Source organism: Saccopteryx bilineata, chromosome 4 (assembly GCF_036850765.1).
Source record: "Saccopteryx bilineata isolate mSacBil1 chromosome 4, mSacBil1_pri_phased_curated, whole genome shotgun sequence".
NCBI classification, from domain to species: domain Eukaryota; kingdom Metazoa; phylum Chordata; class Mammalia; order Chiroptera; family Emballonuridae; genus Saccopteryx; species Saccopteryx bilineata.
The window spans coordinates 129643512-129667022 of NC_089493.1; the positions used below are offsets into that span (position 1 = coordinate 129643512).

Below are 23511 nucleotides of genomic sequence, written 5' to 3' on the forward strand. Positions count from 1 at the left end.
ACTTTCTAAATAAATTTCCCCTCATATTTTGAGCCTTGACTCTGAATTCTTTCCTAGCCATAACTCAAGAGCCGAGGCTGCTGAACGGAGGTCCGGTCTGACTCACTGGTCAGGCATCAGGAGCTGGTTTTCGTTCCCACCACCATCAGTGTGTGAATACTATACCAGTAAAATAACCCAGTTCTTCAATGGGAAAAATATCTGAACAGACACTTCATAGAAGACCTGTGCCCGATACACACATAGAAAGAGACTCAAGTGTTGGCACCACTGCTGTGGAGTTGGTTTGACAGTTTCTTGACCCAGAAATTCTCCTCCCAAGTATTGACCCAATTGAAACCATATGCCCATCAAATAACACACTATGTTAGCATGGGTGTGAGGGAAAACACACTCTCGATCACTGATGACGAGAATGTAAAGTGCGGTAACTTCCAAACACAGTGTTTGGGCAGCATTTATTAAATTACAAATCCTTTGACTTAGCAATTTTCCTTCTAGGATTATACCTTACAGATAAACTCAACCACAGTTTAAATGGCATATTTAAAGGTTATTACTGCAATATTGTTTGGAATAATAAAACTCAAACACAATCTAAATGTAAGGCAGGTTAAATAAATTGTCATACAGCCATATAGTGGAACCATATGTGACTATAAAACTGAATGGGGAAAGTCTATGTGTGCCAATACTAAAAAACCCCAGAGGGTACATATTTGGATTTTCTCCTATATATGTTAAAAACAACAACAAACTTCTGGAAGAAAAACCAAGAAGTTAATACCAGGCGACACCTGTTTGAAGGAAGATACGGGAAACGTGTGGATGGAGACACTATATAATCCTTTAAAATTTTTGAACCATGTGACTGTACTAGCTATTCAAAATGTAAGTATTTAAAAAGTAACATCAAAATCACACATTATATATTAATATACTGCTCACAAAACTTAGGAAATATTTCAAAATGAATATGAGTGATAAAATATTTCCTAATTTTTGTGAGCAGAATTAGGGGGTATTTCAAAATGAATATAAAGTATCCCCTAATTTTTGTGAGCAGTATACAAGAAAGTGTTGTAATATATAGGCAGTGTCTCATCCACCACAGGGACATTTCCACCACATAGTAAGTTACTATTTTTATCCCCCCTCATACTTTAGGGTCTAGTTCCTCAAATCCGAGGTGCCTGTCTGCTTCTTCCAGCTGTGTCCTCGCAGGGGCTTTCCTTTCTGCCCAGCATGTTTCCCCATTTCTTTTCTTCTCTTTTCACCCACCTGGCTGCAAGCCTCAGATACACCTCCTCATGAAGCCTTCCCTGATTGACACCCTTCCCGCCCCTTCCCCTCACTAACCTTGTTAGTGCCCTTTTCCCATGGGGGCTGACAGGTTTGCTCAGTGCCCCGAAGCCCAGGGGCCCTTGGCCTGTGGGCCCACTTCCCCAGAGCACTGGCCTCGCCAGTGGCTGTAGTTCCAAGACATGGTGTTCAGCGGGCCTTGCTCTTCACCAAGGACATCACACTTTCGATTCCCCTAAACATCCCGTTGAAACTCCCCTGCCCACTGGGGAGTTTTGGTTCCCTTGAAGCTTTCACCAGAAGGTGCCAGGGCTGCCCTGTTTGACATGTGGGATTCCCGGGCTGTAGCAACAGAGAGCACAGAGGTGAACTGCTCAGATGGGAAGCCCATGGCTCTACCCGGAGCCCAGGCACCTGTGCAAGGCACAGTGACCCAGACGGTGGACAATGGGTACAATGATCACTCTAAGTGGCAGGAAGCCCAAGAGCGACCAGGGAGGACAATGACCCAGTAGGCCTCAGGGTGGCGGGAGTGGGGCATGGGGACAACACAGGAAGCTTGAGTAGAAGTCTGGCAGGCGGTCCCCAGGTAAGCGGGGTGGATCCAGCAAGGGCCACTGCAGCTGAGCCCAGGGTATCCTTGTGCCTCTGCACTGGGACCAGGTGCAGGAGGAAGGACAGAGCACTGGCAGGACAAAAGGACACAGCCCAGGGAGCAGAGAGGGCCCTGTGGGAGGCCTGTACCACAGGCTGCTCCACAATGGGAGGGATTTCTGTGGGGGGTTTTCACAGCCTCTTGGGAAAGTAAGACTCATTTCCCAGCACTGAAGAAGTCAAAGGCCCCTCCTCTGGGGCCCCTGGGGTTTGATCTGGTCAAAGAAGCAGAAAGCCAAAGGGCTCCTGGAGCTAAGCCCAGGCCACACCTCCATGCTAGTTTCCTCCCCTACAGCAGTGGAGAAAGTGACCCCAAGTGTGACCAGAGGGGAAGCTGAGGGCAGCCCAGGCTCCTCTCCTGAGTGTGACCACCTGCTTCACACCAGGTTAATGTTTTGGAGACCCTCTGACACACCCACACCTACCCCTGGCATACCTCCTCTCTGACTCCTGGCCCTGGGGCTTTGAGACCCCCTCAGGAGGGGATGTGTGGGAGAGTGATTGAAGAGCACCAGGAGGGCTGATGTCAACCTCCCTCACCCTGGTCCCTAGCCAGGGACACTGTCCCCTGTGTCCCTGACACTAGGGACACAGCCAGGCACATCCACCTTCATACCACACTGCTCTCTACTATGTTGTAAACACATTTATTTGAGTTTTCAAAAGTCTGGTAAGAAGCAAGGGAAGGACAGGGCTCCCCTTAGCTCTGCCTTAGACCTGGGCCGGCCATCAGGTATGCAAGACAGTCAGATAAGGAAGCAGGTCTTCAGGGCAGGGGGAGTGGGCCCTGTTGCGTCCTACCCCACCCCCACTGGCCAGTGCCTGGACTGCAATCTGAAAGGTAGGCCCTGCCTGGTCCCCAGATCCCTTTGGTTGCAGTGACCACTTCTTGGTGGCCATATCCATCCTCCCCATCCTCCACCCTCTCTGACTGCCCCCCCACACACACACACACTCTGGAGCTGGGAGCTGAGCCATGTACTTTGCTCCCTCTCACTGGGACCACACCAGCTGCTGTCAGACTGCTTCCTGGGCCCTGGTGCCCTGCCCCCCTCATCCCCAGTGCTGGGTACCCAGCTCAGGGTCGGTCACCTGGCAGGGGACTGGGTTGGACAAAGGCTTGTCCAGAGAACTGCTGTAGGTCAGAAGGGCAGGCCTCACCCTGCCTCCATTCCCTGGCTCCTGGCTGGGCCTGAACTCCTTGGGGCTTAGTAATCTGCGGTGTGGGCCAGTGCCTCTTCCTCCAAGATGGACCTCCAGCTTGCTGCCAGGCCTGGGGTGGACGGTGGATGGTCAGCCAAGGCTGCTACTTCATGGCCCTGAAGATAGCCTCCAGCATCATGGCTACTGCTAGGTCACCCTTCAACTTCAGCCGCCAGCTCATGTAGGCCCTAGGGGCAGCAGCTCCCTGCACAGCAGGGCCCGCAGGACCACTATGGCAGGGATGCTCTCAGGCACCCCACGCCCCACCCTCCCCCCTTGCCCTGTGGAAAGAAAGAAAACCAAACATGAGTAGGGGACAGCTCTGCAGTGGGGGAGGAGTTAGCATGTCCCACTGGGAGGAGCAGGGAGCAGTTGTTAAGCACTCAGACTCTGATACCCTGGGTTCAAGTCCTGTGGGCTATGTAACTGCTCAGAGCTTGTCTCCACTCTAGTGAAATGGGGATGTGATGTTATAAAGTACTGTACTTTAATTTGCTGGTTACATAGAGACACCAAGGCAGGATACAGAAGAAATTTTAGGAGGAGGTTTATTAATAAGCTGGCTACATATGACTACACGGGGTATAGCTAACCCAAACTGTGCAGCCTCGATCATAGTCCTGAGGCTGGTTATATAGACATGATCACATACTGGTTGGGGGGAAAAAGAGGAGAACATGATACCAAAGTCATTTACTGATAAGCTTACAACATTTATCTATAGGATCTATTAAAAGGAAAAACATCCCTACATATCAAGACCACAAGATAACACAGTAGCAATAAATGTCGTTTTATATATTAAAGACATTCCTAAATCTTTTAGGGTTTTTTTTCTCCTCAGAAGAGAGGGGTAAGGGGGGCCTGGCTCTCCTTTTTGAAATACCAGTATCAATAGTTTTGCAGTTCCTTGACACCTTATCACAGTGACAGTTCCTAAATCACAGGCTTGTGGCAAGAACTAGGTGAGACAACGCATGGCAGTGCTCAGCACAGAGCCTGGCACACAGTAGGCCTGCAACATGTGCAGGCTTGTGGCTCAGGAAACTGACAGGATGGTGGGGAGACAAAGGCCTGGATGATCCTGGTCTGAAGATAGCGTGTGAGCCCCTGACTGCTGTGGGTTCACCCTAAGCTGTTGGCAGGACCAGGGAGTCCGAGAAAGGACCGGGAGAGGGGCAACAAGCAAGCTAGGTGGGAAGGAGAGGGCAGGGAGGGGGGCCACACCTGTCGTGAAGTCCAGGAAGTAATGCTCTGTGTGCCACAGGGCAGGACGACATTGAACCGGTAGCAGGCCCCGATGTGGCTGACTAGGGCCTCAGACAAATAGGGCTCCAGAGCCACCAGCAGCCCCTCGGCCACAGGCTGCTTCATGTCGGGCCCAGCACCAATGTGAGGGACAGATAGCTCAACTATATTCACCATCTCTAAGGTGTCTGCAGGGGTGGCGCACAGGGTTGGGGAGAGAGGTAGAGAGGGGAGGGAGGTCAGTGTGCTGCCAAGGGCAGGGTCACTGTGGCCTCCATACCTTTACAGCAGTTCCCTCTTACATCCCCTCCCCCTCTGCTCTCGAGTTTTCAGCCTTAACTCCCCAATCCCATCTGAGCTACTGCAGCCTTGAATATCAATCAGTCTCTTCTGGGGATGCTGTTGCTTCTGGCCACACAGGCTCCCAAGGCCTCCAGCACTCAGACTCCGGGGCCCTCCCACTGCCTGAGCTCTGGTCAGCTCTAGAGTATAAGGGGCCTCAACAGACAGGCAGTGTGTGGCTTGCCCAAAGGTGCTCACTTCAGGGAGCAAGGAGCGAAGCCCAGCCTGTGCTGGGCACCAGACCGAGTGCCCTGCTGCGCCCCCACCCTTTTCTGGAGGCTCCTCACCTGGCCTCGGGGGCAGGGCACCTCCTGCCACTGAGAACATGCCCCCCCAAGGAAGTGGAGAGCCAGCTACTGGAGGGCACTGTCCAGGCCAGGCCCAGGCAGGTTGTCCTGCAGCGGCTGCAGCACGGTCTCCACTGCCAGCTCCACGCGGTCCACCTAGAGCCCCCAGGCCCTGGTCACATTGTTGATCTCCAGATGTGGGACAGCATGCGCAAAAAGGGGCCTCATTCAGTGTATCTTCCCAGGAGCACCTGCTGTGGGCATGCTGGCAGAGCCACACATGACCATGCTTGCACACGTGGCACCACACCTACCCTTGACGAGTTTCCACCTGTGATTGTGGGGCATGGGACAACTACAGCCCAGCTGTGGGATGCTGGCAGTAAGCAGCCAGGAGAGGGCCAGGGAGGACATGCAGCAATGAGTTATCCAGGTGAAGGGGCATCAAGGAAAGGACGGCCCTTCCAGACAATGGGAAGGACGCATGCACAAGCCAGAGAGGAGAACCGGAACGTTCTGGAACAGCAGGTCAGGTGTGGGCTAGGAGACTGGAGACAGCTGAGGGGTTCAGAGGTGGCTGCTCAAGCTCACCTGGATTTATTCCGAGGCACAGGAGCCGCAGGGAGGAGTTTTGTGGGAAGTTTACAGAGCAGACTGGCTTGTTGAGAAGTCTCTGGGCTGCCAGGTGGACACTGGGTTGGAGGGGGCTGAGGGCAGAGGCACAGAGACCAAGCAGGATGTTGTTTCAAATTGCTAAATTGCTGACAGAGTCCTGGCCAGGTGGCTCAGTGGATAAAGCTTTGTTCTGGCTCCCCAGAGGTTGTGGGTTTGACCCTCAGTCAGGGCATAGACAAGAAGCTATCAGTGAGTGCACAACTAAATGGAACAAGTGAAATAATAAATTGATGCTTCTCTCTCTCTCTCCTCTCCCCCATTCCTCTCTCTCTCTTCTCTATCTCTCAAATAAATGAAAAAATCAAACTACTGACAGGAAGGATGTGGAGCTCGTGTCAGGCAGACAGGCGGTGTGGAGCCCAGACACACCAGGGAGGAGTATCTGCAAATGACAGACGCTACAGCAAGACCCAGAGAAAGACCCAGGCGGCTGGTCGTCGGCCCAGATGTGCGATGGTGGAGGCGGGGGGGGGGGGCACCCCACCCTGGAGAGGCCAGTTTTCTGGTGTGGGCCATAGTGTGAGTGTTCACCCAGAAGGACACATAGTGGGTGATGCAGAATTGCAGATGGGTCAGGGAGGGATGATAACTTTTTAAAATACATTTAAAAAAGTTGTGGCTGGCACAGCCAACTGTCCAACAGGCAGTTGAATACATGGGTCCAGGGTGCAGGGGAGGGGCTGATCAGTGGTGTAAATAGTGTGCAGAGGCAGCGAAAGCCCCACGTAATTGTGCTTTGCCCAGGGGGTCATTGGTGAAAAGAGGCCATTGACAGAAACCTGGAAACTGAAAGCAGGACAACAAGGGGTTGTAGGAGATGACTCTGCACCTATGTAGATGGCGGTTAACTGCAGAGCAAGGGTTCATTGGAGACAGGAGATCTTAGGTGTGTTGGCCATGGAGAGACACTGTCCTGGGTTACTTGAGTGCATGTACACAGAATTCTTGGAGAAATGCCTCCAAGAACCGGATGTCCTTTGTGATTGATAAGCTCTGGGACTCTGACTCCTCTTGTGTCCTTGTTCATGAAAAGAAACAGTAGACATGCAGGGTTGGGGATGAAACGGATGGGAAAAAAGGCTTGTGTAACTCTAGTTTTAACTGCTGAGCTATGGTTTTTGGAACTCAATAAATATGCAGTGGCGCAGTTTCTCGGGGCTGAATCTGCCTAAGAGTTTCGGCCCTCTGTCCAGTTAATTTGAATCTGATGTGTCTTTTGCCTCGCAAGCCCAAACCGTAAAGAAATTCGTAACATCTGGTGCCCAATGTGGGGCTCCATCCCACATCACAGGGGCTTGAAGATGTCAGAGGTTGCAGTCTCGGGACCATCAGACCGAAGGGGGTACAAGACTGCTCTGTAGGTAAGTGAATCCTTCGGGAGGCAGAGTGATGGGGAATTCTCACACCAATTCCTCAATGGAGTCCCAAAAAATACATGATACTACTGCAAACATTATTAGAGGGTTATAGTGTAACTGTAAATAGTAAAAATATTAAGTTATTAATTAAAAATATAAGAAAGGGCCTGACCTGTGGTGGCACAGTGGATAAAGCGTCGACCTGGAATGCTGAGGTTGCCGGTTCAAAACCCTGGGCTTGCCTGGTCAAGGCGCATATGGGAGTTGATGCTTCCTGTTCCTCCCTTCTCTCTCTCTCTCTCTCTCTCTCTCTCTCTCTATCTCCTGTCTAAAATGAATAAATAAAAACTTTAAAAAATTAAAAAAATATATAAGAAAGCATTGTTACTGGTTTCAGCCACAAAGAAAGGCTACTTTAAATTTAAAAACCTGGAACCAAGTAATGAGAGGTTGACAGTGTGATCATCAACAAGGAGACACTATTCCCCTCTCTGTCTGGTCTCTTTATAATTTAATTTCTTTAGCTTTGCAGCCATTACAGTCTGATTCTGAATCTTCATGGCCTCTAGCTCGTCAGGTAAAGTTTGATATTGATATAGGTTGGGCAGTAACTGCTAAAAGGAGAGAAGCTTGAAGCATTACATCAATTGGTACAAACTCAATTAGAATGAGGACATAGAGAAGAATCACGAAGTCCTTAGAATTCTCCAGTCTTTGTAATAAAGAAAAAATACTGATTTTCTTTTCTTTCTAAAATATATATATATATATATATATATATATATATATATATATTTTTTTTTTTTTTTTTTTTTTTTTTTTTTTACACAGAGACAGAGAGAGAGTCAGAGAGAGGGATAGATAGGGACAGACAGACAGGAATGGAGAGAGATGAGAAGCAGCAATCATCAGTTTTTTGTTGTGACACCTTAGTTGTTCATTGATTGCTTTCACATATGTGCTTTGACTGTGGGCCTTCAGCAGACCGAGTGACCCCTTGCTCAAGCCAGTGACCTTGGGTCCAAGCTCATGAGCTTTGCTCAAAGCAGATGAGCCCGTGCTCAAGCTGGCGACCTCGGGGTCTCAAACCTGGGTCCTCCACATCCCAGTCCGATGCTCTATCCACTGCGCCGCCACCTGGTCAGGCAAAATATTGATTTTCTTTGGTGTTTTGGCTATGATCCTCTTAGCTATCATTTTGTTTCTTTCTTATTCTTTGCCTGGAAACTGAGGCAGGGGACATGTGTTGGATCTGACTATAGAAAATATCCCAGCAGCTGCCAAGAAAATTTTCTTGGGGAAATTTTATTTAGTCCCATCCATTGTCAGTCCCTCTGTCAGAAAATGTCTTGACTAAAATCAGGCAGGCATCCTTCTAGTCTGACTGTGCTTTGAAGTTCCGGGTTTCTCTCTGGTCTCTCTGGTTTGTCTGATTCTACTCTGTTTAGTTTTTGTTTGATGTTGTCTAAAATGTGATTTTTTAAGGCCTGAATTAAGTTTTTGCATGCAAAAATTGGAAATGTGGCTCTTATATTGAAAAAATAGTTTCATCTCTACATTTTTTGTTTTAAAATTAGAAATTGTAAGGAGTGCTCATTTAAATTAAAATTGAATAGAATATGAATCCTTAAGACTTGCTAATTTGGTTAATGAATTTTAAGGTGTATTCAAAGTCTGAAGTCAAATAATAATTCAAGTATTAAGATCAATCAAAGTTATGTTATACTTGTGTTTCTGTATTGAAAATTGTCTTGTTTGTGTGTGAAGATATGCTCAAATCTGTAGAAAACAAAGGAATTAAGCAAAATTAAGTCATTTCAAGAATTTATCTCAAGCTGCTTCAGGCAGTTGGCTGCCTGTCAGGCCCCATCCTGAAAAAGGGGGGGCCCTGAGGAAAGTGGGAATTTGGCTCCTCTGATGAGGGAAAACATTTATCTTGTAAATAATTAAAAGAGTGACTTTTAAATTACAGTCTAAACTTTCTGACAAAGATATTTTTATACTCAATATGACCAAATCCCTGTCAAAACTCTTAAAGAGTTAAAAACAGCTTGCTCCCAGTATAGAACTAACTGTCCTTATACACAGAAACTGCTATCCTCCTTTCAAACGGACTCTGAATATTTTGTCTCAAAAAATTTAGAGATGTTAGCTCAGATCGTTCTTTTGTTTTGTTTTGTTTTTTGTTTTTTGTTTTTTTTCTGAAGCTGGAAACGGGGAGAGACAGTCAGACAGACTCCCGCATGCGCCTGGCCGGGATCCACCCGGCACGCCAACCAGGGGCGATGCTCTGCCCACCAGGGGGCGATGCTCTGCCCCTCCGGGACGTCGCTCTGCTGCGACCAGAGCCACTCTAGCGCCTGGGGCAGAGGCCAAGGAGCCATCCCCAGGGCCCGGGCCATCTTTGCTCCAGTGGAGCCTTGGCTGCGGGAGGGGAAGAGAGAGACAGAGAGGAAGGAGGGGGTGGGGGTAGAGAAGCAAATGGGCGCTTCTCCTATGTGCCCTGGCCGGGAATTGAACCCGGGTCCCCCACACGCCAGGCCGACGCTCTACCACTGAGCCAACTGGCCAGGGCCTCGGATTGTTCTTTCAAAAGTGAAATAGTTACAATTTATGACTTAGTAGGAGAATCAGGCTTGTATTCAAGTTAATCAGAATACTAATGCTAACCCTTCTGTTAATATTACACAAGATGAACAAATATTTTAATCAAGACTAACACTTCAAAAACATCTTTGTTTCTAGCAATGTTAGCTATTGTGTCTATAACAATAAGCAGAACTAACTATTCTTACTAGATTTATGTTATTTCCACAGAGAATGTTAAATAGCCCAACACTGTGTCAAAGCTATGTAAATCAATCTTTAGAAAAAATTCATCAGAAATATCCTCAATCTTTAATAATACATTATATGGATGATATACTGATAGCTTGTGAAAATAATGATGAACTTTCAGTCACCCTTAAAGATGCTTCTGAAACCTTGAATCAGTATGGTTTAATTATAGCTGAAGACAAAATTCAAACATCTTGTCCTTTTACATATTTAGGAAATATAATTGAAAATTAAAGAATTAGTCTTCAAAATGTTAATTTATGAACTGACTCCTTGAATACTTTAAATGACTTTCAAAAATTATTAGGTGAGGGGGAGGGGGGAGAGGGAGAGGGAAAGGGGGAGGGGGAGGGGTACAAAGAAAACTAGATAGAAGGTGACAGAGGACAATCTGACTTTGGGTGATGGGTATGCAACATAATTGAATGACAAGATAACCTGGACTTGTTATCTTTGAATATATGTATCCTGATTTATTGATGTTGCCCCATTAAAAAAATAAAATTATTTAAAAATAAAAAAAATTATTAGGTGATATTAATTGGTTGAGACCCTCTCTAGGAATTCCTACTTATGCACTAATTTATTTAATATTATTCAAGGAGATTCTGATTTAAATAGTGGCAAAACAAGAGTTATCACTTATTGAAAAAATTATGCATACTGCTTATTTATATCGAATTGATACACATCAATCTATTCAATTAATTATTTTTCCCTCAGAACATTCTCCTTCTGGCATCATATGGCAAGAAAACAAGATATTAGAATGGTAATTTCTGCCACATAAAACTCAAAAGAAATTATGTACTTACTTAGAGAAAATCTATACTTGAATTATTAAAAGTAGACTTAGAATAAGGCAACTAATTGGAAATGATCTGAATAAAACTATTGTACCTTTAACATGTAATCAGATTTCAGACAACTAGAAGTTAAATACTGATTGGCAAATTGCATTGGCTATTTTGGTATTGTAAATAGTATCCTACAAATAAAAGAATCCAATTTCTAAAAAGAACACAATTGATTTTGCCAACGAAGGTATCGGCTAAGCCAATTCAAAAGGCTTCTACTTTTTATACTGATACAAATAAATTAGGTATCGCCGGATATACTGGACCAGTGATAAAGTAATAAAAACTCCATATACATCAGTTCAAAAAGCAGTTATCTGCTATATTATTACTTCTTAATGATTTTTCTTGCCTTATTAACAGTTACTGATTCACAATATGTAAAACATACAGTCAAACTTATAGAAACTGTTTACATTTCAAATGATGGTTCTGAATTACACAAATTGTTTCAAGAGTTACAACTTTTATTGTGGGAATGAAATTCGCTCATCTATATCACTCACATTCATTCTCATACAGCTTTACCAGGACTATATCTACTGAAAATAAAAAAAATTAATCAATTACTCATTGGATCAATGGAGATAGCTGCTAAATTTCATGCAGAGACTCATACAAATAAAAAAGGTTTAATGCAGCCTGACCTGTGGTGGCGTAGTGGATGAAGCCTCACTCGACCTGGAAGTGCTGAGGTTGCCGGTTCGGATCCCTGGGCTTGCCTGGCCAGGGCACATGTGGGAGTTGAAGCTTCCTGCTCCTCCCCCTTCTCTCCCTCTCTCTCTCTCTCTCTCTCTCCTCTAAAATGAATGAATAAATAAAAATAATTAAAAAAAAAGGTTTAATGCAAAAATTTAAAATAACCAGGCAAGAAGCTCAAAATATTGTTAGAAAATGTTCTCAGGGCAGTATTATAAATGCTCCTCCATTACCAGGAGGAATGAATCCTAGAGGACAACACAGTAATGACCTGTGGCAAATGGATGTTATTCATATTTCTTCTTTTGGAAAACTATCCTATGTACACTGTTCTATTGATACTTATTCTTCCTTTTGATGGGTCACACCTTTGCCTGGAGAAAAGGCTGATTGTGTCATTCAACATCTTATTAAAGCTTTTAATGTTATGGGCATTCCAAAAGCAATTAAAACTGACAATGGTCCGGCCTATACATCTGCTAAGTTTCAAAAATTCTTAGCATTTTGGAATATTAAACATACTACTAGAATTCCATATAATCCACAAGGACAAGTGGTTATTGAGAGCAGTAATCGCACTTTAAAAAATGTTACTTGGCCCTGACCGGTTGGCTCAGTGGTAGAGCATTGGCCTGGCGTCTGGAAGTCCTGGGTTCAATTCCCGGCCAGGACACACAGGAGAAGCACCCATCTGCTTCTCCACCCCTCCCCCTATCCTTCCTCTCTGTCTCTCTCTTCCCCTCCCACAGCTGAGGCTCCACTGGAGCAAAGATGGCCCAGGTGCGGCCCTGACCGGTTGGCTCAGCGGTAGAGCGTCGGCCTGGCGTGCGGGGGACCCGGGTTCGATTCCCAGCCAGGGCACATAGGAGAAGCGCCCATTTGCTTCTCTACCCCCACCCCCTCCTTCCTCTCTGTCTCTCTCTTCCCCTCCCGCAGCCAAGGCTCCATTGGAGCAAAGATGGCCCGGGCGCTGGGGATGGCTCCTTGGCCTCTGCCCCAGGCGCTAGAGTGGCTCTTGTCGCGGCAGAGCGACGCCCTGGAGGGGCAGAGCATCGCCCCCTGGTGGGCAGAGCATCGCCCCTGGTGGGCGTGCTGAGTGGATCCCAGTCGGGCACATGCGGGAGTCTGTCTGACTGTCTCTCCCTGTTTCTGGCAGAAGGAAGGAGATAATTCCCTAGAATTATGTTACATAAAGCTTTATTTACTTTAAATTTCTTAAATACAGGAGAAGATAATTTGCTGCAGATAGACATTGGACAAAAAATAATAGTTCTAAGATTAATCAACCTGTGCATTATAAAAATGAATTGGATCAATGGGTACCTGGTGTAGTGCAACATTGGGGAAGAGGGCTTATAGAGTCGTTGCAGAATCCGGTGAAGTCCTTTGGATCCCTGCTCGCAGAATTAAACTATATGAGTAAGAAAAGTAGATTATTTCCATATCCACCCATTGCCGAGATGAAAGAAATGAATTTTGGAAGAACCTTAAAGCGCCGCTGCTTGGTATTGAGAAGGTTAAAATGCCAAGTTGGGGTCAACTTAAAAAGCTGACCCTTGAGGGTAAAAAAAATGCTACGAGCTACTAGAAAAAAACAAAATGCTACTAATCTGTTCTTTTTTTTTTATTTTTTTTTTATTTTTTTATTTATTCATTTTTAGAGAGGAGAGAGAAGGGGAGAGAGAGGAGAGAGGAGGAGCTGGAAGCATCAACTCCCATATGTACCTTAACCAGGCAAGCCCAGGGTTTCGAACCGGCGACCTCAGCATTTCCAGGTCAACGCTTTATCCACTGCGCCACCACAGGTCAGGCCTCTATATTCTTTTTTTTGTATTTTTTTTTTTTTTGTATTTTTCTGAAGCTGGAAACAGGGAGAGACAGTCAGACAGACTCCCGCATGCGCCCGACCAGGATCCACCCGGCACGCCCACCAGGGGCAACGCTCTGCCCACCAGGGGGCGATGCTCTGCCCCTCCGGGGTATCGCTCTGCCATGACCAGAGCCACTCTAGTGCCTGGGGCGGAGGCCAAGGAGCCATCCCCAGCACCCGGGCCATCTCTGCTCCAATGGAGCCTTGGCTGCGGGAGGGGAAGAGAGAGACAGAGAGGAAGGAGGGGATGGGGGTGGAGAAGCAAATGGGCGCTTCTCCTATGTGCCCTGGCCGGGAATCGAACCCGGGTTCCCCGCACGCCAGGCCGACGCTCTACCGCTGAGCCAACCAGCCAGGGCTACTAATCTGTTCTTAGCACGATTGCCTTGGTAACAATTCTGGTAAGTATGGTTGAAATTTTTAGTTACTGGGAATACATCCCTAATCCTCCATTAAGTAGAGCTATTCATTAAGAAGATAGTGCCATTCCTATTTTTATTAATGATTCTAATTGGCTTAAGGGCCTTTTGAGGATAGAGGCCCCTTAGTAACTTCAGAGGAAGGCATGAAATTAGAAAATTATACAACAGGAGTTGAGGAATTACCTATATGTATAGGATATGAACCACATTGTTTAAAAATAGAAGCTCCAGCTTGGCTCTCTATTGTAAAAAAATAATAGTAAAGGAGAAGGAAAGAAACATGTTTTTGTTACAAGGATATGGATTTAAAGGTAATATACATCTATACCTGGTCCTGAACCTCCACCTGATTTACTACCCTGTCAAACTTCAATTGTTAATCAGCTAAGTGAATGGGTACATTGGGAAAATTACAGAGGTGAAACTGCTCGGGTTTTACTTAATATTTCCTATGGAAACGTCATACATTGGAGCCCTTGTGGTTCTGCCCAGTGAAAGGGCAGGGTGTTGATCTAAGGTGGCATAAGAACAATGGTTCAATTACAGCTGATGGTAGAGGTAATTAACTATCATATGGCATGGAGGAGGGATGTCACCTCAAGCTCCACATATAAAATTTGGCCCTATACAATATCATTTGTGGAAAGTAGCCATGGCACTTAAACATATGTCAGCGTGGAAAGGAGAAATCTGGAGAGATTATTCTTCTAATCATACTATTTAACCTTTAAGAAGAATGAGTCACATTTCATATCTGCTTGTGTTAGCTTGCCTTATATGTTTATTACAGGTGAAACCAAATGGACAGCTGAAAATTATTCAATAACTTGCGATAAGTGTGCTTTTCATACATGTATTAACTCTTCTATTCTTTTTAATAAAAATAGTCAAAGTCTATACATTTTAAGAGCCCAAACAGGAGTCTGGATTCCAGTACAGATGCATCGGATGTGGCAAGATTCCCCTTCCATGATGCTGTTACAACATTTCATTAAGTCTTTGAAGAGAACCAAGAGACTGGTTGTACTGATCATCACCATCATTATGGGACTAATAGCTGTATCCACCGCGGCTACTGTATCTGAAATTGTATTACATCAAAGCATACAGACTGTGGACTTTGTGAAAATATGGCATGAAAATTCTGAACAAGTATAGATAGTAACATTAATGCTAAAGTTAATAACTTAGAACAAACTGTGATTATGTTAGGAGATCAAATTATTAGTCTGCAAAGACAAATTAAGCTAAAATGTGATTAGAATGTAACTACTTTTTGTGTTACCCCTATTCCTTGGAATCATACTTATTTCCCTTAAGAGAATGTTAAAAAGCATTTGTTAAATCATGGAAACTTAACTATGGAAATTTTAGATTTACAAAAGCATACTGATGCTACTTTTAAGGATCAGTTGAAATTGATTGATAGAGAAAATTTACTAACTGCTATTTCTGATGGAATCAGTAATTTGTATCCTCTAAAACAATTTAAGATTTTTGAAGGAACTGTAGGAGGCATTGTACTAATCATTTGTTTTATATTTCTTTTAGTATATATAGTTAGAAGAAGAGACAATTGGCATCAAAGCAAAATAGAGCAGCAATCTGCCATGTTATCTCTTATGCTACATAAAGGGCAAGCAAAATAGCCTTTACATAGCATTCAGCTCTAGAAATTAGAAAGAAAATGTATTATAAGTTTTTTAATAGGTAGAAACATCACCTGCTAAAACTAAGCATTTTGGAAGGGACGTTGCTCCTCCCTCACTCTCATGGCTATATATAACTGGCCCCTAAGATGGCTGGTTAGTCAATGATGGGTAAGATTCCTGAAGGCAGGAACAACCTAAGACAGGCACAGTAGAAGAGGGGCCATAAGGAGAAGGCTTAAGAACTAACAAAGGTGAGGCTCAAACCCTCACCCCGGAGAATGCAGGAGACTGCTCTCCTGAAGTAGTGGTCATTATCCACTGTCCAGGCCACCTAGAGAGGAGGACTCCATGGAAACTCTAGAAAAACTAAGCAGCTGATGATACTATCAATAAGGTAGCCATAAAACCAGTAGGGTTTTTAGGAAATTTTAGTAATTTTACTAGAACCCTTGTTGCCAAAGGTTTTTTTGAAACAAATTAGAAAAAGATTTTGCTAGAAAGGGACTACTAGGTATAAGTAGAGGTAGTTAGAAAAGTCAGTGTAGGCTAAGGGACTACTAGGTGTAAGTAGAGGTAGTTAGAAAAGTCAGTGTAGGCTAAGGGACTACTAGGTGTAAGTAGAGGTAGTTAGAAAAGTCAGTGTAGGCTAAGGGACTACTAGGTGTAAGTAGAGGTAGTTAGAAAAGTCAGTGTAGCTAGAAAGGGACTACTAGGTGTAAGTAGAGGTAGTTAGAAAAGTCAGTGTAGGCTAAGGGATTACTAGGTGTAAGTAGAGGTAGTTAGAAAAGTCAGTGTAGGCTAAGGGACTACTAGGTATAAGTAGAGGTAGTTAGAAAAGTCAGTGTAGGCTAAGTAAAAAAGAAAAAAGGGGGGTATGTAGGAGACGACTCTGCACCTATGTAGACGGCAGTTAACTGCAGAGCAAGGGTTAATTGGAGACAGGAGATCTTGGAGTGTGTTGGCCATGGAGAGACACTGGCCTGGGTTACTTAAATACATGTACGCAGAATTCTTGGAGAAATGCCTCCAAGTACCAGATGTCCTTTGTGATTGATAAGCTCTGGGACTCTGACTCTTTTTTTTTTTTAATAAATAAATTTTTATTTAAATGGGGTGACATCAATAAATCAGGGTACATATATTCAAAGAAAACATTTCCAGGTTATTTTGTCATTTAGTTCTGTTGCATACTCATCACCCAAAGAGAGATCGTCCTCCGTCACCCTCTATCCAGTTTTCTTTGTATCCCTCCCCCTCCCCCTCCCTCCATCCCTCCCCCCACCCCCGTAACCACCACACTCCTGTCCATGTCTCTTAGTCTCACTTTTATGTCCCACCAATGTATGGAATCCTGCAGTTCTTGTTTTTTTTCTGATTCGCTTATTTCACTCTGCATAATGTTATCAAGATTCCACCAATCTGCTGTAAGTGATCCGATGTCATCATTTCTTCTAGCTGACTAGTATATCATGGTGTATATGTGCCCCATCTTCTTTATCCAGCCTTCTATTTTTTTTTTTACAGTGATTAAAAGCCTTTAAGCAAACTCTTGGCCCATACAGCAAGAATCCATAAAAGAGTAGTGTCCTTAGGGACTCTGACTCTTCTTGTGTTCTTGTTCATGAAAAGAAACAGTAGGTGCACAGAGTTGGGGATGAAACAGATGGGAAAAAAGGCTTGTGTAACTCTAGTTTTAACTTCTGAGTTATAGTTCTTGGAACTCAATAAACATGCAGTGGCGCTGTTTCTCAGGGCTGAATCAGCCTAAGAGTTTCAGCCCTCTGTCCAGTTAATTTGAATCTGGTGTGTCTTTTGCCTCACGAGCCCAAACTATAAAGAAATTCGTAACCAGGAAGGAAGAAGGAAAAGCCAGGGTGGGGTAATGGAAGCCCAGGGGAGCAGATGCTAGATCTAGAATAAGAGAAGGATGAGTGCTCAGAGTCAATAGCCACCACCAGGGGACTCAGGGGAAGGACAGAAAAGTACCCTCCATGTTAGCAAGGGGGACTTCTCCATGTCTCTTGGGAGACTGGGTGAAGCCTAGACCGAGGACGGGAGGGAAGGAAGGAGAGGGGTGAGAGGCAGAAAGGCAGGAAGAAGGATGAGAGGACAGAGGGAGCAGGGCCTGGGCCCAGAGCACTGCTGGTGAGGGGCTGAGCCTCAGACTGGGAAAGTGGGTGCTTCCAATGAAACAGCACAGATGTTGATGAGTTTGAAGGGGTGATGCTGGAGAAAGCTGAGGCAGTAGGAGGTAAGGCCTGCTACAGAGAGGAGTGTGTGAGGGTGGGGGCGCTGGACCAGAGTAGGGAGGGGGACAGTAGCTGTCCTAGAGCAGCTGAGTAGAATGGCAAGTAAGAGGTGGGGAGTGTTCAATCCCTCCATATATATTATAAAACACAGGCAAAAAGGGGAGTGAGGATGAAAAATGTGAGAAGAACCAGCGCTTCGGGAGATGTGCAGGCCTTCTTGAGATTTCACTGTAACCAGAGGCACTGACCCCACGTTGCCTGCAGCCAGCTCAGTCTGGGCAGTGGGACCTCAATGGGCCCTCAATGAACAACTAAAGTGAAGCAACTATGAGTTGATACTTCTCATTCCTTCCCCTGCCCTCCTCTCTCTGTAAAATCAATAAATACAATGATATGAAACCAGAAATCAATCACGAGAAGAAAACTGAAAGACACACAAATCCATGAAGGCTAAACAACAGGCTACTAAACAATGAAAGGGTTAACAACGAGAGCAAGGAAGAAACCAAAAGATACTGTGAGACAAATGAAAATAAAAATGCAACAACCCCAAATCTATGGGTCACAGTTAACATAGTTCTTCTTTTTTTTTTTTCAATTATTATTTATTTTAGAGAGAGAAGAAGGGAGGAAGGAAGGGAGCGAAGGAGGGAGGAAGGGAGGGAGGCAGGGAGGGAGGGAGGGAGGGAGAGAGACAGGAACATAGGCTGCTCCTGTATGTGCCCTGACCAGGGATAGAGCCGGCAACCTCTGTACTTTGTGACAATGCTCTAATCAACCAAGCTATCCAGCCAGGGTAACAGTTAACACAGTTCTAAGAAGAAAAGTCATAACAATACAGGCCTACCTCAAGAAACAAGAAAAATCTCAAATAGACAATCTAAGCTTCCACCTAAAGAAAGTAGAAAGAGTTAAACAAAGTTGATAAACCCTTAACCAAACTCAGCAAGAAAAAAAGTGAGAGGAAATAATAAATAAAATCAGAAATGAAAGCAGTGAAAACTGACATCACAGAAACACAAAGGATGATAAGAAAATCAATCAATCAATTAATCAATCAATAGAAAGCCCTACCCAGGTAGCTCAGTTGGTTAGAGCCTCATCTGATACGCCAAGGTTGCAGGTTTGATCGCTGGTCAAGACACATACAAGAATCACCAATGAATACATGGATGGATGGAACAACAAATGTTTCTCCCTCTCCCTCTCTCCCTTCCTCTCTCTCTAGAATCAAATAATAAATAAATAAATAAATTTAAATACCAAAATCACCCTGGACAAACAGCTTGGTTGGTTAGAGCATCATCTCAATACACAAAGGGTGTGTTCCAGTCTGTCTCTCTCCCCCCCCCCCTTCCTCTCTCTCTAAAATCAATAAAATAACACACACATGCACATGTGCACCATGGAGCACAGAACTCCCCAGAAGGTGACTGGGCCAGGTGGCCCCCCCCTGCTCCTGTCACCACCTGCCTGTCCCAAGTCTACAGAGGGCCCAAGGCCCAAGGTTGTCATGGTAATGCCAATAGAGCAGTGAAGAGCAAAACTTCAGCAGTGAGAGTTAGCCCCCAGGAACTGCTGCTGAGACACACCCTGTGAGAGCCCTTTGCTTCTCAGGGCTGGTCTGCCCAGATGGCTATAGCCTGTCCTCACTTCCCTTCCTCTGCTCATCGCCCCACTCACACCACTGGCTCCTCAAAGGCTGTCACACTCTGGACATACAGTAAACTGAGGCCCAGAGTGACTTGCCACTGCTTACTACTGAGGCACTAGCCCTCGCCCCCACCCTGAAAAGCCCCTACCAGGAGTTGGTCATTGATCCTGAACTTCTCTGTCTGGATCTCCTGCAGACGCCTCCTGAGCAGCGCCTTAGTCATGGCATTCTGGGTTGTCATGCATGTGGCTGTGTTCAGGTCCTTCACCATCATCACTGACAACACCGGGTCCCAGATGCGAAACTGGACATCAGCCCCCACAGACAGCACAGCCCTGTCCTTAGAGGCCAGCTATTGGGGGAGGCCACAAAAGAGGAGAAACTCAAGGGGCTGAAGCTGCAGGGAGGTGATGCCACTGAGACCACCCAACTTGACCCACATACCTCGTCACCAGGCCTCATGGACAGAATGGTGAGCCCAAGTACACGGGGCTAGGTATATGGAGCCAGGATGGACTCCCAGACTCCATCCTCCATTGTCTGGTCTACTCCCTACCCACCTCCCCTGGGGCCTGATGGCTATTAACAGGCCAAGGTACTGGCACCCAGAATACATTCTGCACAGGCCCCTACTTGCTCTGTCTAGGAGAGCCGAGAAGCCCCTCACCTTGCAGGGAGGGGCATTGAAGGCTCGCGTCCTCAGATCCACCCTCTGAAAGGAGTCAATGAAGGGCAGGAGCAAAACTATACCAAGCCCTTGAGGGATACGGATCCAGCCCAGTGGAAACACAATCATCCATTCATAGGTGGGCATGATCTGGCCATAATGGCAAAAGAACGGTTGAGAGTGGTGAGCCCAGGCTGGCAATGATGTCTGCCTACGGCCCTCCCTCTCCTCTTTCCTCCTTGCCCTGGGCAGTGTCAGGTATCCTTAAATTCTGTTTTTAGATGAAAACACCAAAGCTCTGAGGGGTTAAGTGACTTGCTCAAAAATCACAAAGTCCCTGTGTGAAATGGGCAAGATCTGAACACGGTTCTGAATGACTGGGGAGGCCATTCTCTCCCCTGCCACATGGACTGACTTGCTCCTCAGAGCAACTTTTCACCTCTGCAGTCTAAAGCTAGATGTGACTCACACTGGGAAGCTGTCTGCCCTTGAATTAGGGGCAAATTGTGGTCTGGTCTTCCAGCATCCCCAAGCAAAGGGCTTTGCCAGCTTTGGGAGTCTGGAGTCCTCAAAGAAGTAAATACATCCACATTAAGAAATGAAGGCCCAGAGAGGCAAGATGACTTGGCCAAGGTCACAGTATTTGTTTCAGGAACAGTATTAAAACTGGATTCAGGACTTTCTAAGGACTTCTTTCCAGACCACATGAAACCCGAAGGCTTTCTAGAAGAGCTGACTATGGCTTAGGACGGCACAAGGTCAAGGCCTGCCTGGGCTTCCACCTCACTGCAGCCTTTGGTGTGATCTTCAACTGTAGCATATACCTTTCCCCTCCATACTACCCTCTGTGGAAACGAGGCCTGGATTCCTTTCACTCATCTGCTGGGCCAACTTGAGTGTTTTTCATTTCTAATGTAGCCTAACCCAAAGGGGGTAAGATTTGGCAAAGCTATCGGTATACACCGCTTTAACACCATCATCCAGGGCCCAGGACTTGTGGGAGTTTGGTTCCCATATGACTGGACAAATCTGAGCCTCAGTTTTCTCATCTGAAAGATGGGAGTGAACAATCCTCACCCAGTCCGTTTCACAGAAGTCTGCTAATAAGGGAGGAAGGCAGAGGATGGAAAAATTCATCCATCAATGTCAAAGCTCTCAGTATGGTCCAACCACCCTGGGGCTGTCCCTGTCAACCTTATCTTTAGGGCAAATCAGCCAGAAATGGGGAGGGTAATTATCAGCAGCAAGAAGCCCAGGAAACTGATGAGGCCATGGCAGAGGCAGGAGGGCCAGGTCTGAGGTGCATCGGGGACAAGAAAACAGAGGCAGTCAAGGGACACCAACCAGATCTGGCAGGACAGCTACAGATAGAGTGAACATGTCAACTGTACCCTTTGCCCACCTGCCATCCTTCTCAGGGCTCTCTATCTGCCTCCTTGCCTAATACTACCATATCTTTGGGCAGGTGCTAGTTAACCCTCTGCTGGACAATGGCCACTGGATCTGAGAAAAACATGGGATACCTTTCTTATTGGGGTGAGCAGGAGTCAATTTTGTCTGCTTTACATCACCTTCCCAGGCTTGGCATCGAGCCAGGAGCCCCTGGGAATCTATAAACACAGGCTGAATTGAATTGAATGCTGCTGGCATAACTCACTCCTTCTCTACCAGCAGCCCTGTAAGTTCGCCTAAAGGGATAAAGCATTAATGACCCACCGATAGGGGTCATAGGTGAGGACTAAGATGATCTTTCCTACCTCACAATTCTTTCATCCTACTTTAATGCCCTAAGGACAATTAAATGCATGCTTCACTTGAAGAGCTTCAGGCGAGAGGTGGGAGAGAGGGGAATGAGGAAGATGTGGCTCTTCAGAAAACCAGGAGCCCTAAGATTGGAGTGGAGCTGAGAAAGCCTCAGAATCTGGGACAAGGCTATTCTCTGTTCTCCTTCTGTTTCAACCCTAGACAGAAAGTAGACAGGAACCTCTGCCCCGCCTTCCTAGGAACCCGGTACCCTCTGGGCTCTAGAAGCCCCAGGATACCAAGTCTCCTTTCCTGCCTGGCTCTCTGATCCACAGGGCCCCTACAGAAAAGGAACCCTTGGGTGAGGTAGCTGTCATGACAAAGGAGGGTCAGAGAGGGACCAAATCCTCCACGGTCTAGTCGTCAGGCTGAAGGAATGTGGGATCTGGAATGCGGAGCTCCAGGCTCTGAAGCAAGACAGGGCCAGAGCAGACTCGCAGGGGGCGCATCTCCACCAGGAAACAGGGATGTGCTCAATCAAGTTCAGGGAGTACAGATGTGCGGGTGTGTGTGTGTAAAGACCCTGCCACTTCTCAGCAGCCTAGTGCCCTTGGCGCGCTGATGACCTTCTATGCCCAGACCTTGATTTCTTTCTGGTCAAAATGCCCAGGCCTAAGGGCTGACGGCAGCCAAGGAGGAATGAGGCGGGGCGGGGCTCCCTGGAAGAAGGTGAAATCCTACAGGCCCCTCTCCACATCGTGTCCCCTCTCGCTCCCTCCTCTTCGGGCGCGACTATGCCAGCCCAGCTGACTCGTGCGAGGCAGAAAGTTCGGGCCGGGGGATGCTGGCCAGGTCCCCGCGGTCCTTTGTGCTGGGCGACCGCTCACCGGCCCCCGGCCCCGCCCCGTTCCAGGAACAAGCATCCTGTCTGCGAGCTCAGGAAGCCGAAGCTCGACTGCTGGAAACGGTCAAAGTCCCCCAAGGTCAGCGGCACCCCCAAGCGCCCGGTACCCAGACCTGTCGAGCATTGGTCTGGACAGTTAAAGGCCAAAAGACAACACGCCCCGCAATCCGACTTTGCTAGAGCCGATCTTCCGACCTCCCCTTCGCCCCGCCCCCGAGGCCACTTCCGGTTTCCACTGCGCAGACCCGGCACAGGAGGCGGGGTCAGGTGGGTCCGTCTCCCTCAGTATCACAGCGCCACCTGCACTAGGAGGACCGAACTGCGGCCGCGGGGTTGCGGCGGGGAGCGTGGTCTTGGTTCCCGGGAGTGCGCAGGAGTCCTCGCCTTGATCTGCGTGTTTCCTCTTAGCAGTAGAAAAGGATCAGGAGGGAGAAGTTGGCTTTGAAAGGGTTTTTTTTCAGGAGCCAAATCTTATCCAGAATCAAGGAAATGGTTCCATTCCCTCTCCAAACTCAAGTCCTGTGGTAGGAGTGTGTATTGCTGGCAGCCAGATGGAGGCTTATCTAGAATTACAGTTTCTCCACGGGTGTGTTTCACTTTGTGTCCTCACAGCCCAGCAAGCCGGGCCTGGCACAGAGTGGATCTCTGTACTTATTTGTGGACTAGGTCACTGTGGTCTACTTCTGAACTTTGGCACACACACACACACACAAAGAGGGGATATTTCATGTGCAGACTTCAGGGAGTAGGCAGGGTACAGAAGAAACGAGGGGTTGGCACAGAGCTCTCACGAGGTAGACTCTCCAGAACATCCAGAGGTAGATCCTTATGTCCAGAAACAGTTACCCAGAGGTATCTTTTCTCTTCAGGGCTTAAGAAAACCCAAA

At 46.5% G+C, this 23511-nt stretch overlaps 1 protein-coding gene across 1 annotated transcript; it reads right to left on the reverse strand.

Annotated features, from left to right (window-relative positions):
• Nucleotides 1-3216: 3216 nt before the first annotated feature.
• STOML1 (stomatin like 1) lies at nt 3217-22748 on the reverse strand. Its single transcript, XM_066278125.1, is given in 12 exon segments — nt 3217-3345; nt 3348-3440; nt 4387-4410; nt 4413-4595; nt 5037-5078; nt 5081-5225; nt 14352-14357; nt 19459-19662; nt 19978-20129; nt 21179-21286; nt 22606-22708; nt 22710-22748. Coding segments are annotated over 12 exon segments (1182 nt in total). The 3' UTR covers nt 3217-3262.
• Between the last annotated feature and the right edge of the window lie 763 nt (nt 22749-23511).